General features: G+C 41.0%; 1 protein-coding gene across 1 annotated transcript; it reads left to right on the top strand.

Annotated features, from left to right (window-relative positions):
• The first annotated feature begins 3,710 nt into the window (after window positions 1-3,710).
• On the top strand, window positions 3,711-15,017 carry ALDOC (aldolase, fructose-bisphosphate C). Its single transcript, XM_063449962.1, has 9 exons — window positions 3,711-3,807; window positions 8,251-8,372; window positions 9,933-10,144; window positions 10,930-10,984; window positions 11,779-11,939; window positions 12,171-12,254; window positions 12,470-12,644; window positions 13,589-13,788; window positions 14,199-15,017. Exons 2-9 carry the CDS (start codon window positions 8,261-8,263, stop codon window positions 14,292-14,294), a joined length of 1,095 nt encoding a protein of 364 aa, XP_063306032.1. The 5' UTR covers window positions 3,711-3,807; window positions 8,251-8,260; the 3' UTR covers window positions 14,295-15,017.
• The last annotated feature ends 634 nt before the right edge of the window (window positions 15,018-15,651 follow it).

The following is a 15,651-nucleotide window of genomic DNA, read 5'->3' as shown; positions in this document are numbered from 1 at the left end:
GAATCCCCACTGGGACCACCAAGGAAAGAAAGATGTTTAAATATTAATTATATATTAATTTTAATTAAATGTTTAAAAAAAAAAAACCACACACACATTAAAAAAAAAAAAAAGCCCCCCCCCCTATCCTTCTTCTACACACACATTGGCCCTGCCCCCCATACACACACACACACACATTGCCCCTGCCCCCCATACACACACACACACATTGCCCCTGCCCCCCATACACACACACACATTGCCCCTGCCCCCCATACACACACACATTGCCCCTGCCCCCCATACACACACACACATTGCCCCTGCCCCCATACACACACACATTGCCCCTGCCCCCCACACACACATTACCCCTGCCCCCCATACACACACACACATTGCCCCTGCCCCCCATACACACACACATTGCCCCTGCCCCCCATACACACACACATTGCCCCTGCCCCCGATATACACACACATTGCCCCTGCCCCCCATACACACACATTGCCCCTGCCCCCATACACACACAGTGCCCCTGCCCCCCATACACACACACACACACATTGCCCCTGCCCCCCATATACACACACATTGCCCCTGCCCCCATATACACACACATTGCCCCTGCCCCCCATACACACACACATTGCCCCTGCCCCCCATACACACACATACACACACATTGCCCCTGCCCCCCATACACACACACACACACACACATTGCCCCTGCCCCCCATACACACACACACACACACATTGCCTCTGCCCCCCATACACACACACACACACACATTGCCCCTGCCCCCATACACACACACACATTGCCCCTGCCCCCATACACACACACACATTGCCCCTGCCCCCATACACACACACATTGCCCCAGCCCCCATACACACACATTGCCCCTGCCCCCATACACACACACACATTGCCCCTGCCCCCCCATACACACACACATTACCCCTGCCCCCCATACACACACACACATAGCCCCTGCCCCCCATACACACACACACATTGCCCCTGCCCCCCATACACACACACATTGCCCCTGCCCCCCATACACACACACATTGCCCCTGCCCCCCATACACACACACATTGCCCCTGCCCCCCCCTATACACACATTGCCCCTGCCCCCATACACACACACACACACACATTGCCCCTGCCCCCCATATACACACACATTGCCCCTGCCCCCCATACACACACACATTGCCCCTGCCCCATACACACACACACACATTGCCCCTGCCCCATACACACACACACACACACATTGCCCCTGCCCCCATACACACACACACATTGCCCCTGCCCCCCATACACACACACACATTGCCCCTGCCCCCCATATACACACACATTGCCCCTGCCCCCCATATACACACATTGCCCCTGCCCCCCATACACACACATTGCCCCTGCCCCCCATACACACACATTGCCCCTGCCCCCCATAAACACATTGCCCCCACATACACACACTGCCCCACATACACATACATTGCCCCACACACACACTGTAACTGTCACACACACATACTGACCCACACACACACTGCACCCCTGACATATACTGCCGCCCTCACGTACACACTGCAACCTTCACACACACACACACTGCTAATACACTGTCCCCCTCACACACACACACACACACTGCACCCCTCACACATTGCACCACTCACACATACCACTGCTCCTCTGCTCTACTACAGCCCCATTCCCCAGAGGACCTCAGGTAAGTTGTCAAACAGTTCTTAACCCCTTAAGGACACATGACGTGTGTGACATGTCATGATTCCCTTTTATTCCAGAAGTTTGGTCCTTAAGGGGTTAAACAGTTTGACTACTTACTCTGGGAGGGGGTCTTGGCATTATTGGCACTATAACCACTACACTGAGCTGTAGTGGTTATTGTGTCTGGATTATTTATTTAAATAATCTACAAGTGCCCCTCCCGAGATCAGGCTCTGGATCCGCCACTGCTTCCACCCCCTACAGCCCGGCGGGAGGGAGGCCCTGAGGGTGGGGGCACCCTCAGGGCACTATAGTGCCAGGAAAACAAGTATGTTTTCATGGCACTATAGTGGTCCTTTAATTCCTTTATTACCACACACATTTCCCCATTATTTTCCCCATACCACAGTAAAACAAAAACACACACACAATCTCACTCTCATTCTATAATAATGTTCCTGGCTTGTATTTTTCGGTTTGATTGTCAATATTCAGTATCCAACAATCCCAGTTTAAGTAAACGGCTCCCAAGAGAATTACAGGCATGACCCACGCATTGCAGATATACGCCATGCATGTCCTTCTGTGGGTTTTAACAGGCTGGAAGGTCACATAACCAGCTGTAGGTCAGGACAGACTGCATGCATTGCAGGTTATAATCAAACCAGCTAGAGCATTGTGACTCTGCAAATACATAAAAATAAAAACCATGGATAAAAAAATAAAAAAAGGTCAAAGGAGACAATTTAATATCTAGGTACCAGAATATACTAATTTGACAATCTTACAGAAAGCTATATATGGAAGAATAGCAGATTAGGGATAAGAGCTTGGCTATTTTTGGCTTCATTTTGCAATTTAGGTTTCAGTTCATTACAGTTTGTATATCTGTGTGCCGGTTGTAAACCGTCTCACTTTAATGTAGAGCTTAAAGGGTTACAGTAACCCTTTGTATACCATTTTTCTATTTACTTTATAAAACTCTACTTGGCACCATTCACAAGGTTCATCCCCTGTAAAATTAGGAATAAATTACTTGGAATCCAGTAACAGGCAAAGCTCCCCTCTCTGTTCTCTACACCTCCATTGTTGTAACAGCTGAACCCTCACGATCCAATCAAATGCTTCCCAAAGACGAGCATTGATTGGACCGTTCTACTGGCTCACACGGGAGGGGATGGGGGTAAAAAATAGCAATTATAGGACGGCGGGAGGCCTGAAACAAGACAAAGAGGGGACACAAACGAGCTGGAAATGTCTGTCACCGGCGCACAGTGCGTGCTGGCGAATGACGTATTTTTTTTTTGCACAGAATCGACATTACGTCACACGTGCTAGGGGTGGTCCAAGTTCTGGCACAAAAGTACAAATATGTGCAGAGTTTCAAGCAGAAATACTCCTACCACCACAACCACTTCTAAAAGCAGAAGTGGTCATATTGTCATGGTGGTTGCAGTAACCCCTTTGTACGGGCCCCCTCTGTACGGCCTTGTTTATGTTCCTTCTTGCACTTATGTGACAAATGCATAAAGCTTGATTTTTGAAGTTTGATATCATGTGTTCATTTGGTAAGATATATATAAAAAAAAAGATTAACCAGAGTTTGGCATTTTTGATGAAAAAACAAACAAACACTTGGGTTCCAGGTTCCACGGTTTTAAATGATGATTTACATAAATAGCATCTATTGTGATATGATTGACTGCAACAAAAAGCATAAATAATAGACTGCAATCTTGTAATTCATTTTAATAGTGCTAATGGTTTGTTTTGGGCTTTATTTTTTTAAGATTTAAAGAAAAGAAAGTTGAAAAAAATATATGTATTTTATTAAAAATAATAATAATAAAAAAAAAAAAGATCCAATGTAGAAGTTTACAAACACAGGCAAGGGGTGTATGCTCAGCTCTGACGTCAGCTAGCCCCGGGGAGAATAATGTATGAGTGACGTCACTCCCAATCAGCACGGCGGGGCGGGGATAAAGCTCGGTATTAGAACGCAGGAGTCACGTAGCTCTGCAGCAGAATCCTCTCGCAGCATCTTTAGTACATAGGCAGTGCAATATCGCAGGTGAGTGCTTCCTCAGTGGATAAAATGTATTCTGTCAAGCTGAGAGCTTTGTTGATGCAGGGGATTAGCCTTGATCGCAAGCTGCTCTATTACTGTCACTATCCCTGGGATCAGTCATTATTATGCTGTAAAGGCTCAGGTACACTTTGTTGCATATATTAAACTTTTCATTGTAGGTCCAGGTGTCAGATATTGTGTCCTGTAATTAAAGTATCTGCTATTCTATGTTCAGACATAACTGCCACTTTATCCCCCATCCTAGTATAAATGGTAGTGGATTGCATTCTGTGAGCTGTCAGTCTGGGGTGGGAGTGACTCCTAATTCAATAAACTGGGATAAGGCTGCTATATTCCATTACCCTCATTAATGAGGGATCTATGTGATTTCCTGGTCTAGTGTTTTCAGCTGTTGGAGTAGATGGGCAGCCATATTGGAGAGCTTTTTACAGCCTATTTATCTTGGATCAAACTAGTATATGAATATCCCAGGCAGATACCTGTGCTAATGTTCCTAGGATTCTAATTAGGAATGGCTAGTTAATTGAAATGTTAACCTATGCCTTCTAACTCTGGCTGCACAAGTCTTCTTTAATTATTTTTGTTCCTTTCCTCTTTATTCTATCTATAAAAGGATGGGGCACATGATGGGGAGGAAGGTTTAGTGGCCATTGCTCAGTGATTCTTCTAATACGTGTCTGTGCACCATTCTAATAAAATGTTCGGTGATCGTATTGGGAGATATTTATCAAGGCACAGCATACACTAATTTGGCTGCTAAATGTTGAGAAGCCTATTGCTACTTTATATTCTGCACTTTGCTCCCAGAGAAGCCTCTATTTTTGCTCTGATAAATCTCCAGTAATACTGTTCACACCTGCAAAGCTATTAAATGCATTTAGCTAATTTATTTATTTTTTGTGTTTTTGTATAATTTCCTCTTATTTGGCCCGTTTGTGAAGATGGGTTTTATTCCCATGAAGACTTCAAATGTTGGGCCACTATAGCTGGTTATTCAATGTGGCCTACAATTTGCTATCACACTGTTTAATTACTCCCCTATGATTCTGTCTCTGCGTTTCGGCTGTGATTTCAGCCACTGAAGCAATTTGAGGGAAAGGACAACACAAGGTCACTCTGATGCTGGGTGACCCTGTGTTGTATCTTGGGGTTTATGTATTACATAAACTATCTCATAGTAGTCTTTGGGGACTCTTCGTGGTAAATGCTGCATGGCTTTTTTTTTTTTTTTTTTTTTTATTCACTTGTGTAACACCTTGTATGTTTCTGCGTAGACTACTAACTGAATAAACCCCACCCCAAAAAAATCTTGATGTTCTCCGAAAGCCTTGACATTTCGCAAAAACATCTTCATAAATGATCTCCTTATAACAAAGGCACATTTGTTTAATTGTATAAAACTGAAACAAGTTGGCTTTTACATACTTTTCTATGGCATCAAAATATCATTCATACATAGAACAGACTATGCAAAGCCAAGATTGTGGCAGAAACTGACAATCAAAGAGCCCAGCAGTATGTTATCAGTACATTAAAAATAACTTTTTTTTTCTCTCCTCCCTCTTCTTGTTACTATGGGAACCAGAGCTTGATGTCAGAGCTGAGCTTCTTGGCTCAATTGCTTTGAATCTCTCAGGACCATGTCCTGCAGGAATATATAACCTGCATTTAATGCCCTTATTTCCTATAACAACTTAGGTGGTTGAGTGGGTTTTATTTTATTTTTTTTAAATTTAAAATCTTTATTTTTAAACAAAAGATTGGTTAACTCTAAACATGTAATGTATTAATGTCAGGGTGAATTGCAAGATTGTGCTGGTTAGTGGCTTTAAAATGTGTTTATTTTTAATAAAGGACAGGTGGTCCATATTTTGCACAAATGGCCATCACCACACCCACCAATCTTATTCTTCCTATAGAGAATCATGACCTTGACACTCCAAGGTGTCTCATTGAGGAAGTTCCTCAAATGGCTGTCCGTCTGATGGCCAGTAGAGATCTGACTTATAGAAAATGTAAATATTGTCAGAAAAAGGGATGGGTTCTAGGTACCAAAACTACTTCACTAAGATGACACAGGTTTTCCCTTTTAACCCCTTAAGGACACATGACATGTGTGACCTGTCATGAATCCCTTTTATTCCAGAAGGTTGGTCCTTAAGGGGTTAAAGGGACTCCACAACTGATCAATACATTGTATGGGTTATAGTTGAGAATGGGTCCCACCAAAAAAAGAAACCTGACAATTTGGGCCTCTCCCTGGAAACCGTTGGCCAACACCCTCTGCAATTCCTCTGACGTGAATCTTACTTCACTTATCTATATGAATCCATTAAACATTGGGCCGCTTTACTAGGCCTTGAGTACTGAGTTAAACTGCTCCCAGCCTATCGCTACCATTTAAAGGTTGGTGAGCTCAGAAACCCCCTGGTGGGGGGTCATCCCAGTCCACACCAGAATGGCTGGCATATCCTGGATACTGGGCCCCTAAGCAGAATGCCTTGTTCACCTATGACTGAGCCCTCAACGGAGGCAACATGGCAGCCGTGACATTAACTTTTAATGCGGTCGCTTAAGGTGCAGACTAGAAGAGAGTGCGCATCATCCTTCCTTACCATTATTATTCCAATATATTCTGTAGTGCTTTATTATAAAGGTGGGGGGGGATTTAACTATAAATAGGACAATTACAAGAAAACTTACAGCAACGATAGGCGGAAGAGGACCCTGCTCAAACAAGCTTAAAGTCTGTAGGAGGTGGGGTATAAAACACTAGGACAGGAAATGGCAATCAAATAAGGTGGTAGTGAAGCAGAGCTGGAGAGAGTTGAGTGCTGCCCTTTAGGAGATGGCAAGAGACTGATATATGAGGTGGAGGTCACTCAGGGAGGTTGTCATCTTTCCTAAAGAGATGGGTTTTAAGGCAATTCTTAAATGATTGCAGATTAGGGGAGAGTCTGATGGCGGTAGGCAGGCTATTCCATAGGAAGGAAGCCGCCCGCAAGAAGTCCTGCAAGCATGAGTTGGCTGTACGGGTGTGAGCAACGTACAGGAGAAGGTCATGAGCAGAGACCAAGAAGGGGCATACCTTTGGATCTGTGAAAAGATATAATAGGGGCTAGAATTGGTCATTGCTGTATAGGTTAGCACTTTGAATTCCTGTATCCTATAGGATTCAATGTAAGCACTGACAGAGGGGTGAGGTGTGAGGACCGACTAGAGAGAAGAATCAGTACAGCTGGATCCTGGTACTAGTGAGGCCTGTTGCTCTCATACTAGGTTGGAGGCTAAATGGAGGACTATCCCTGGGGACATCTCTGGGGTAATGGGGCAGATATGCATATTGTGGTGGTTTGGGCCTAAAATACCCTTCCATATTCTCCTGCCCAGGTATCGGTTAACCAAAACCTGACTGGTGCTTTGAGCTATACCTAGTTGGCAACTTTTCATCTTCTACTGATATATGTGTTGGCCTTGTATCATGTGCATATACTTGACCAGTACTAGCTACTTGCATTATCGGAGGCCATGTATCAGAGCTAAATGGTTGGTTAAGCTTTTTATTTTACAAATGTGCAGTTAATAATTACTTATTTTTAGTTCACAATTTGCAGCAAACTGTCCTAAATCTCTCAGCAAATATATTATTGCTCTACTTTAAATTATCACTGTTCTGCGTATATTTGATGTAATATTGTCTAATGTCCTGCTATATGTATCTGTTTTACCAGTCTATGCATGTTCACTCCTATTTGTGATTGTAACCCTGCACAACAAAAATGAATTGAATATTTAAAAAAAAAAAAAAAACCTGGGGAGAGCAACCATGTGCTACTCCATCAGAAGTAATTATTTATATTTATATATATATATATATATATATATATATATATATATATATTTATATATATATATATATATATTTTTTTTTTTTTTTTTTCTGCAAACTGTTCATGCCTAGTTTTCTTTACATGTGTGTTTGGGTAGCTGTATGGGAGGATAATGATTTGCTTAGAATTTCAAGTCTCAAAGAGCGTTACAATGTTGATAACTAATCTCTTTACTGCATTCCAAGGCTACAATCCTTGGACAGTCAAAAGCATATTAAGTTTGATTAAGGAAACACTAGGCTCAAGGTGTCTGTAGAGGACAACCGGCATGGATTTGTGGCTACTGCACCCTTGCTAATCTTAAATGCTCATAATGCAGTACATTATCTCTGGCAGTGGTTTGTCTTTTATGGATTAACCTGATTCATATTTTTGTGTCTTGTCAAGTGAGACAAATGTACCATCACTATTTTAATTTTTTTTTTTTTTTTTTTTACAAAATTCATACGGAGTCTATTAGTACTAGTTAATTTTATTTAACCAAAAATGGGATCCTATTCTGTAACCATTTAATTTTCTTTCCAAGAAAAATCAGAACACAGAAAATGACTCACCAATACCCAGCACTCTCCTCAGACCAGAAAAAGGAGCTGTCCGACATAGCCCATCGGATTGTAGAGAAGGGGAAGGGAATCCTTGCCGCTGATGAATCTGTAGGTGAGTATTACGGTTTATTGAATGTGCTATTTTGTTACTATCTCTCTGAATGTACAATGCATTTCTACAGGCTGACTAATAAAGAACCACACATAGAGTATTGTAAAAATAATTTAGAGAAATTGATTATACTTTGCACCTGCTTGAGATCTCCTCCTCCTGCTTTGCTTCAGTCATTTTGGGTAGGACATTGTTCTAAAAGAGACACCACATGAATAAAGTCACACCTTAATATTGTATGCGCCCACAGTAATAAAATAAAGTCCTGGTTGTCAATATTCACTCCACCCATTAATAAACCTGTCAATAGAATGTGCTTCCATGTTTAGTTTGCCACAAATTTTCTCAGGGGAATCTCAATCCTTTTTCTGCAAAGCGCCTTAAGAGCCCACACTGGCACCAACACCCATTTCCCAATTGTCTGGCCTGGATTACTTCCTGTAAACTCTATGCGTGGGTTTTTAAAAATTATTTTTTTTTTTTTTTTTTTTTTTTACTTGCATGACATGCTACATTCCAATCACGTACACCTTTCTTCCATGAGCTCCAAGGGCCGCTAAGTGACTTTGCTTGTGTTCCCAATGAGCTTTCTAACTTTATCAACCTGTGATAGTTACTTTCTTTGTCTAAAATTTTTAAAACCGAAAACTGGCATTTGTTAAAAGGTGGGTGGGAGGAGTTGGTAGCAAAAAAGAATAATCTTATGCATAAGGAGACTTCAAAAGCTTTTTTTTTTTTTTTTTATATAAAATTTCCATCTACATTAATGAAAAATGGTTAAAACTGCAGACAGTAGGGGAATACGGAACAGCCAATTATAATAAAACATGAAATAACATTCAAACCATGGGTGTGAAGGTGCCTACTATGGGTAGGCTGCATTCAGCACTCCAGATGTTGTTGACTACATCTCCCATAATGCAACAGGGAAGAGGTAGTCAACATCTGGAATGCAAAAGGTTGCCTACCCCTGCTCTATACTCTGTATCTAGTATGTAACAAATCACCTCTCATCTAGTCTAAGTTGTTATATACCCACATTAAAACCCCCTTAACAGAAGTGCGGTAGGGATTGCTATACTGGAGCAAAACATGCTGTGTACTTCTTAATATTTAAATATCTTGACCACATAACTATGTATAAAGATTTTTCTTAACTGTTCCTGCCTTTTTTTAACTTGTTAACATGCAGTTGCAGTAAAATCTGAAATGTCTCTTTGGGTACTCTAAACTGTGGAACACATTTTGATAGGTGTTGATCTCCTAAATGTCTGCAGTCAGGTGACTCATTTGGTGGCGTGAGGCTCCTATGTGAGCCAAAATGTTGCCTGATCAAATTTTTAAGTCTGTTTGGGAAAGAGCCTGTGTGTGTGTGTGTGTTTTGTTGCCATTGCTTATTAAAACTTTCTAAATGTGATTCATTACTGAAAGTGCAAGATTAATTTAGCCAGCATTGTGGCTTTTTGAAGACTATAGCACCGCTTATATTGGAACCTGAAAGTGTGAATGCGCTCTATTTAAAACCCTAATTTTGTGGTTTGGTTTTTGCCTTGCTTTTAGGGAGTATGGCCAAACGTTTTAGTGGGATTGGAGTAGAGAATACAGAAGAGAACAGACGTCTGTACCGGCAGCTACTTTTTAAGGGTGATGATCGTATGCAGAAATGCATTGGTGGTGTCATCTTCTTCCATGAAACCTTGTACCAACAGGGAGACTGCGGCACCAACTTTGTTCAGATGATCAAAGATAAAGGCATTGTTGTAGGGATTAAGGTGAGACTTTGATTTGTATAAACCGATAGTTAAGATTTATCACAGAACTGAGATTGCTGAACAAACATCCCTGCCGTGGGCCCACTTTGCACTTAACACATGGCTTCATCCATCTCTAGAATGGCTAAATTGTGTAATATATAGTATTGGATAACAGTTTTTAGTTGAAAGTGAGACTGTAAATAAAATATGATCTCTTGTACAGTACCCTTAAAGGGGACACTCTGAACTCCAAGACCATTATATTCTAAATCGATGCTGCCCCTTTTCTTGGGCATTGTAAAACATTACTGTCTTCTGAGAAGCTTCTGATGACTGACACTAAAGTGGCTTTCTTAAGAAGTCCTTTAAATTTCATATACTGATCAAATTTGGTGATTTGGATTTAGTGAGGTCTTAAATCTAAACAAAATAACTTCTATACTTGCAAATATCTTAATTCTAATGTTCCTTTAATGCAGCATTCCATTTATAAAGCCTAAACACCAGTCCCATTGTCTCTTGAGATGCCAGTGGTTTACAAGGACATATAAAGGGAGAGATCATTGAGTTCTATTATTAGCACTCTGTGCAGAAGCTGCTTCAATAACAGCAGCTTATCACTTCATCCCCGTTTCTATGGAATCTCTAGTACCTTGAATTTTCCACATTACTTGGCAGCAGCTGTTATGTGATGGGCTGAACACATGTCGTTGTATTTCTCCTGACTATCCAAACCTATCTAAGCTCTTCTAGTATAACTGACTGAAATGATAACGGACTATTTTATTGGTTGTCTCTAACAGGTAGACAAAGGTGTAGTTCCTCTTGCTGGTACCGATGGAGAAACCACTACTCAAGGTAAGGAAACTAATTTTTTATAACTGAATCGATGACAGTTTCTGGCAGTGGGGTATCTGTGGCTTACATCAAGCTCTCAATGACTTGGTAAAATAATTGTGATTACTTTTCAAGATGGTTTGGATTGGTGAGTCACTTGTAAATAATTATGGGGGTTAAAGAGGAGATGTATATTTTGACCACCATAGGCACCACTTAAGATGCAGTGGTCTTGCAATGTAAAACATTGAGGTTTTGTAGATTTGGCTAGTTTATTGCAGGGATAAACACACCTCATGGCTGTCTTCCTGACTGCCACTAGCTGATGCTTCCACTGCTATTAGTCACTGTCATGTGATGTCTGTTCTTGCTCATTGCACGTCCTCCATTGCTTATCAGTACTGGATTCAATGCTCTTATCATACAATCAAATGCTCATGATAGAGGTGGACTCCACTGGAGGCTGAATATTGGGTGGATGATTGCACAGAGTGAGCTGGGGGGAGAGGGGGGGGGGGGGGGTACTGAATCTAAATAGGGGGTAAAACACTAGCTTTGGGGATACAGGTCTCTATAGTGTTTAAGGCCTTTTCTATAACTATTTTAGCAATAAAACCACCAGTAAGGGCACACTAACTGAAACATCTGTTTTCACACCTAATATAAGCTTGAGCTTTATACTGTCGTGGTGGCTTCCTAGTATGACATCTAGTGCAACAGTGGAAGGGATGCTGATCGTGGTGTGAATTGTGCTTTTCAGTAAGCTGTTTGACATTCTGGAGGAGATACATTAACACTCTCCTGAATTGTTTCAGGTTTGGATGGATTGGCAGAGCGCTGTGCTCAGTATAAGAAAGATGGTGCTGACTTTGCAAAGTGGCGTTCTGTGCTGAAGATTAGTGAGAACACACCATCTTCCCTTGCTATAATGGAAAATGCCAATGTACTTGCTCGTTATGCCAGCATTTGCCAACAGGTAATCTGAAGAGCATTTGTGTTTGAAAGCGAAGGAACGTATTAAACCCAGTCAGTTTTTCTCAAACGTTGCATTTTTCAATAACTCTGCCTTTTGATTTTAATTGGTTTTAAGGCTTTCTATACATTTCTTTCTCTATATGGCTATCAACAATCGCATAACTGGTTGTATTCAGTGGGAGAAACCCAAAACAAAGCCCTGTGTTTGACTTTATTAATCTGTCTTTTGTAGAATGGAATTGTTCCAATTGTGGAACCAGAGATTCTGCCTGATGGAGACCATGACCTCAAGCGTTGCCAATATGTGACTGAGAAGGTGAGTTTTTCAGGACACTGCTCTATAAGAACACATTGATACCATACATGGTCACAGAGGGATATATCTCTATCTAATGCATTCAAAGGCTTCCAGGGGTTCGGCTGCAGCAAAGATCATACCTGGCTTTGTCACAGTTTTTATATGAAAAGTAAATATCATTGCAATGTTACATTAACTTTATTCTGGTAACTGAATGTTATTTGCGAATCCAGGTACTTGCTGCTGTGTACAAAGCTCTGAGTGATCACCATGTGTATCTGGAGGGAACTCTCCTGAAACCTAATATGGTAACAGCTGGGCATGCTTGTCCTAAGAAATACACGTCTGAGGAGATTGCCATGGCAACTGTAACTGCACTGCGTCGTACTGTGCCCCCTGCCGTAACAGGTAAGCAAGTGAAACTAGATGGCTTTTATATTCTACATAAATCTAGGTTTACTTGGTTCTACACGACTTAATATTGCGAATAAATTCAGAGTAAACCATCAAATGCCTTATAATGGAGGTGCTAAAATTCATGCTAGCAAATATTAAACAGGTGTTTAAGAACATTAAATGTTGATTCATTGATGGTGAATTCTTTGAGCCAGTAACTAAATTGCTAATTCATTGGCTACTCAGAACTATATTCTGACATGTTTTGAAACAATTTTCTGTTACATGTTGTATGATCACTGATTGTTACTACTGGGTGGATTTTGTTATTGTCACAAATTCTATCTTAAAATAATTATTTTTATGTTGAATTAGAAAACTAAGTTAAGGAAAACCAGGATGCAAGAGTATGGTGAACGGACAACCACTCAACTAGACTGCTCTTCAGTGGGTCCCCGCTCAGATCGCAAGTTGGTTTTTAGCTTCTCTTGGGCCATTTGCAGATCAGACTGATGCCACCTAAAAGGGCAGTCCATACCTGACATGCAGGCCAGCTCTCTGCACAAGAGACACCACAACACCAGACATCGTTTCAGTCTTGTTTGGCATTGTCAGGGAGGTATAGAAGATCTCTCTAGGCACTGTGAGCATGGGATATCTGCTATGCCAAACAAGGCTGAAAAGATTGTCTGGGGTTGCTGTATCCTTTTGTAACAACACAAGATGAGCTTAAACCAGCTTGAGATCTGTTCAGACCCACCAAAGGTTCAGGCTATTTGAGCTGTTCGTCTCTGTACTCTCTTGCACTCTGGTTTTTGCCTTAAATTTAGTTTAACTACAAGCTGTGTGGGTATAATCTTATTGCACCATATTAATGTAGTAATATTTAGTCCCACAACTGACTCTACATGAACTAAAAGAAATTAATATCTGAATCCCTTACATTTTTGTTTCAGGAGTTACTTTCCTCTCTGGTGGGCAGAGTGAAGAGGAAGCTTCTATTAATTTGAATGCAATAAACAATTGCCCTCTGCTTCGTCCATGGGCACTTACCTTTTCCTATGGGCGTGCCCTGCAGGCTTCTGCACTAAATGCCTGGCGTGGCCAGAAAGAGAACGAGGATGCTGCCGCTGAGGAATTCTTGAAACGTGCAGAGGTAACCTGTTAACATGGGAATTTTTTTTATTTTATCAATCTCTCATCCATTGCACGCCTTGTTATGGCATTATTACAAAAACCCCAGACACACTGACTTCTTGGACAGGGCATTAGCATCAGGGACCCCTCATGAAACCCGATCTTGCCATATTACTATGATTTTTCACACAAATCTGGAAAATTGAGCAGGGTGACCTGGTATACTGCTGTTGTGGATGTAAGGGGGCTGACATTCAGGGTTTCATTGGGTATCAGCCAAGTACAATGGGAAACCATTACCAATATCCTCAAATCAGCTGGGATACACTGTTATAATTTATTAACCTGGAGTCACATAAAATGATCTGAAACGAAGAAATCTAGTAAGTCTCTCAGTATTTCTGATTCTGTAAAATCTTCTTTTTGCAGGTGAACAGCCTTGCAGCCTGTGGCTTGTACGAGCACAGTAGTGATGGCTCAGGGGCAGCTGGTCAGTCCCTGTATGTGGCCAACCACGCATACTGAACACACTGGACCACAAAGCACTGACCCACAGAACCCCTCCACTCTGCTTCCTTCCTCTTACAGCCATTTTTGGACCTCCCCCCTGCAGTAATGGTGTGGTTTAGACACTGCATAACCTTACACAGCTAATGTGATCTCTTTGCAGTTCTAGTTGGTCATGGAAGTGGTATTTGGGATGGGATTCAGAAAAACTTGTGTTTATTTTCCTAGCAGAATTTTTATTTTTGAAGATCTACAGTTTGGTTTCATTCCAATAAATGCAAGATGCATAATGATATAACTGCAGTTACTCTTAACACTTTATAGGAGGAAATGTCTGTGGAATTCTAGAAAGATTGTTAGAATGATCAGGTGGCTGTACTGATGTTGCCCATCTTATCTGTCACAAGCACTATAGTAAATCCCTACCCAGTTATGTGGAAGGTACACTTGGCAACTAACTGCTCATCAAACCTTGACATCCCTCCTCAACACTGTTCTGTGAAAGATGTTGCACTATGTGGTACATCTGTAGACAAGTGGCTTGTGTGCTGCCCATTTTTTTTGTTAAACCGGTCGTTCACTCCTGAGAAACTGGTTGAAATGTTACAAGTGAATGGATAGCAGGATCTCGTGGCAAAGTAGGGCATAAAATTACATGCTGAGCATATTGTGATTTAGTGTTGTCTTTATCTGTATGAAACTGATGTACCAAATTAGTTAAAGAATAAATTATAGTGAAAAGACTTCTCTTTATTGCAATGTTATTCCTAAAGACCGCTGGATTACTGAAATGCATTGAATATTGCAGGAAATCTAAAGAGGGGAGAAGGTGTGCGAAAACTGTCAGATATTATAAATATATATATATATTTTTTTATATATCATACTGGTTATTGTATCTTACAGTTTAATTCAACTTGACAACTCTAGCATAACAAACTTCCTGAAACAATTTAAATTAGAACATTATCTGGCAGAATACAATTTTTGGGGCTATATAGGCTGGGGTAAATGTCATTGCCTTTTGACAAGATCAAGAGATGACAAGATTATTTTGTCAAACTGGTAATCTAAAGAGTTGCTAGGAGTCTGTACCTGCAGCTTTGGTAAATATTGAGTGGCCTTCTGGAGTAAAACTAATTGTGGTTTGTTTGTGTTTTTGTTTTTTTTATTTTTATTTTTATTTATATCTAAAATTTGAGATCCATAATAGTTGTAACAAAGTGGCCGAACTAATTCCATTAAATTCCTGCACAGCGGCTTGAGGGTAAAAACTAACTCCCACAAATAAGACTAAAAGGCTCATTAAAATTACCATTTTCAACAATCTGAAATAAGAATAGACTATTAGCCAGCAGAACTAATGTCTGTCTGT

This window comes from Pelobates fuscus, chromosome 1 (genome assembly GCF_036172605.1).
Source record: "Pelobates fuscus isolate aPelFus1 chromosome 1, aPelFus1.pri, whole genome shotgun sequence".
In the NCBI taxonomy this organism is placed as follows: Eukaryota; Metazoa; Chordata; class Amphibia; order Anura; family Pelobatidae; genus Pelobates; species Pelobates fuscus.
This window is presented reverse-complemented; position numbering and strand designations above follow the sequence as displayed.

Bases quoted from the DNA above. Each gene is read 5' to 3' on its own strand.
- ALDOC (XM_063449962.1), top strand. From the start codon at position 8,261: ATGACTCACCAATACCCAGCACTCTCCTCAGACCAGAAAAAGGAGCTG. The intron at 8,373-9,932 runs GTGAGTATTACG...CCTTGCTTTTAG, and splicing joins TGCCGCTGATGAATCTGTAG to GGAGTATGGCCAAACGTTTT. The intron at 12,255-12,469 runs GTGAGTTTTTCA...TTGCGAATCCAG, and splicing joins GCCAATATGTGACTGAGAAG to GTACTTGCTGCTGTGTACAA.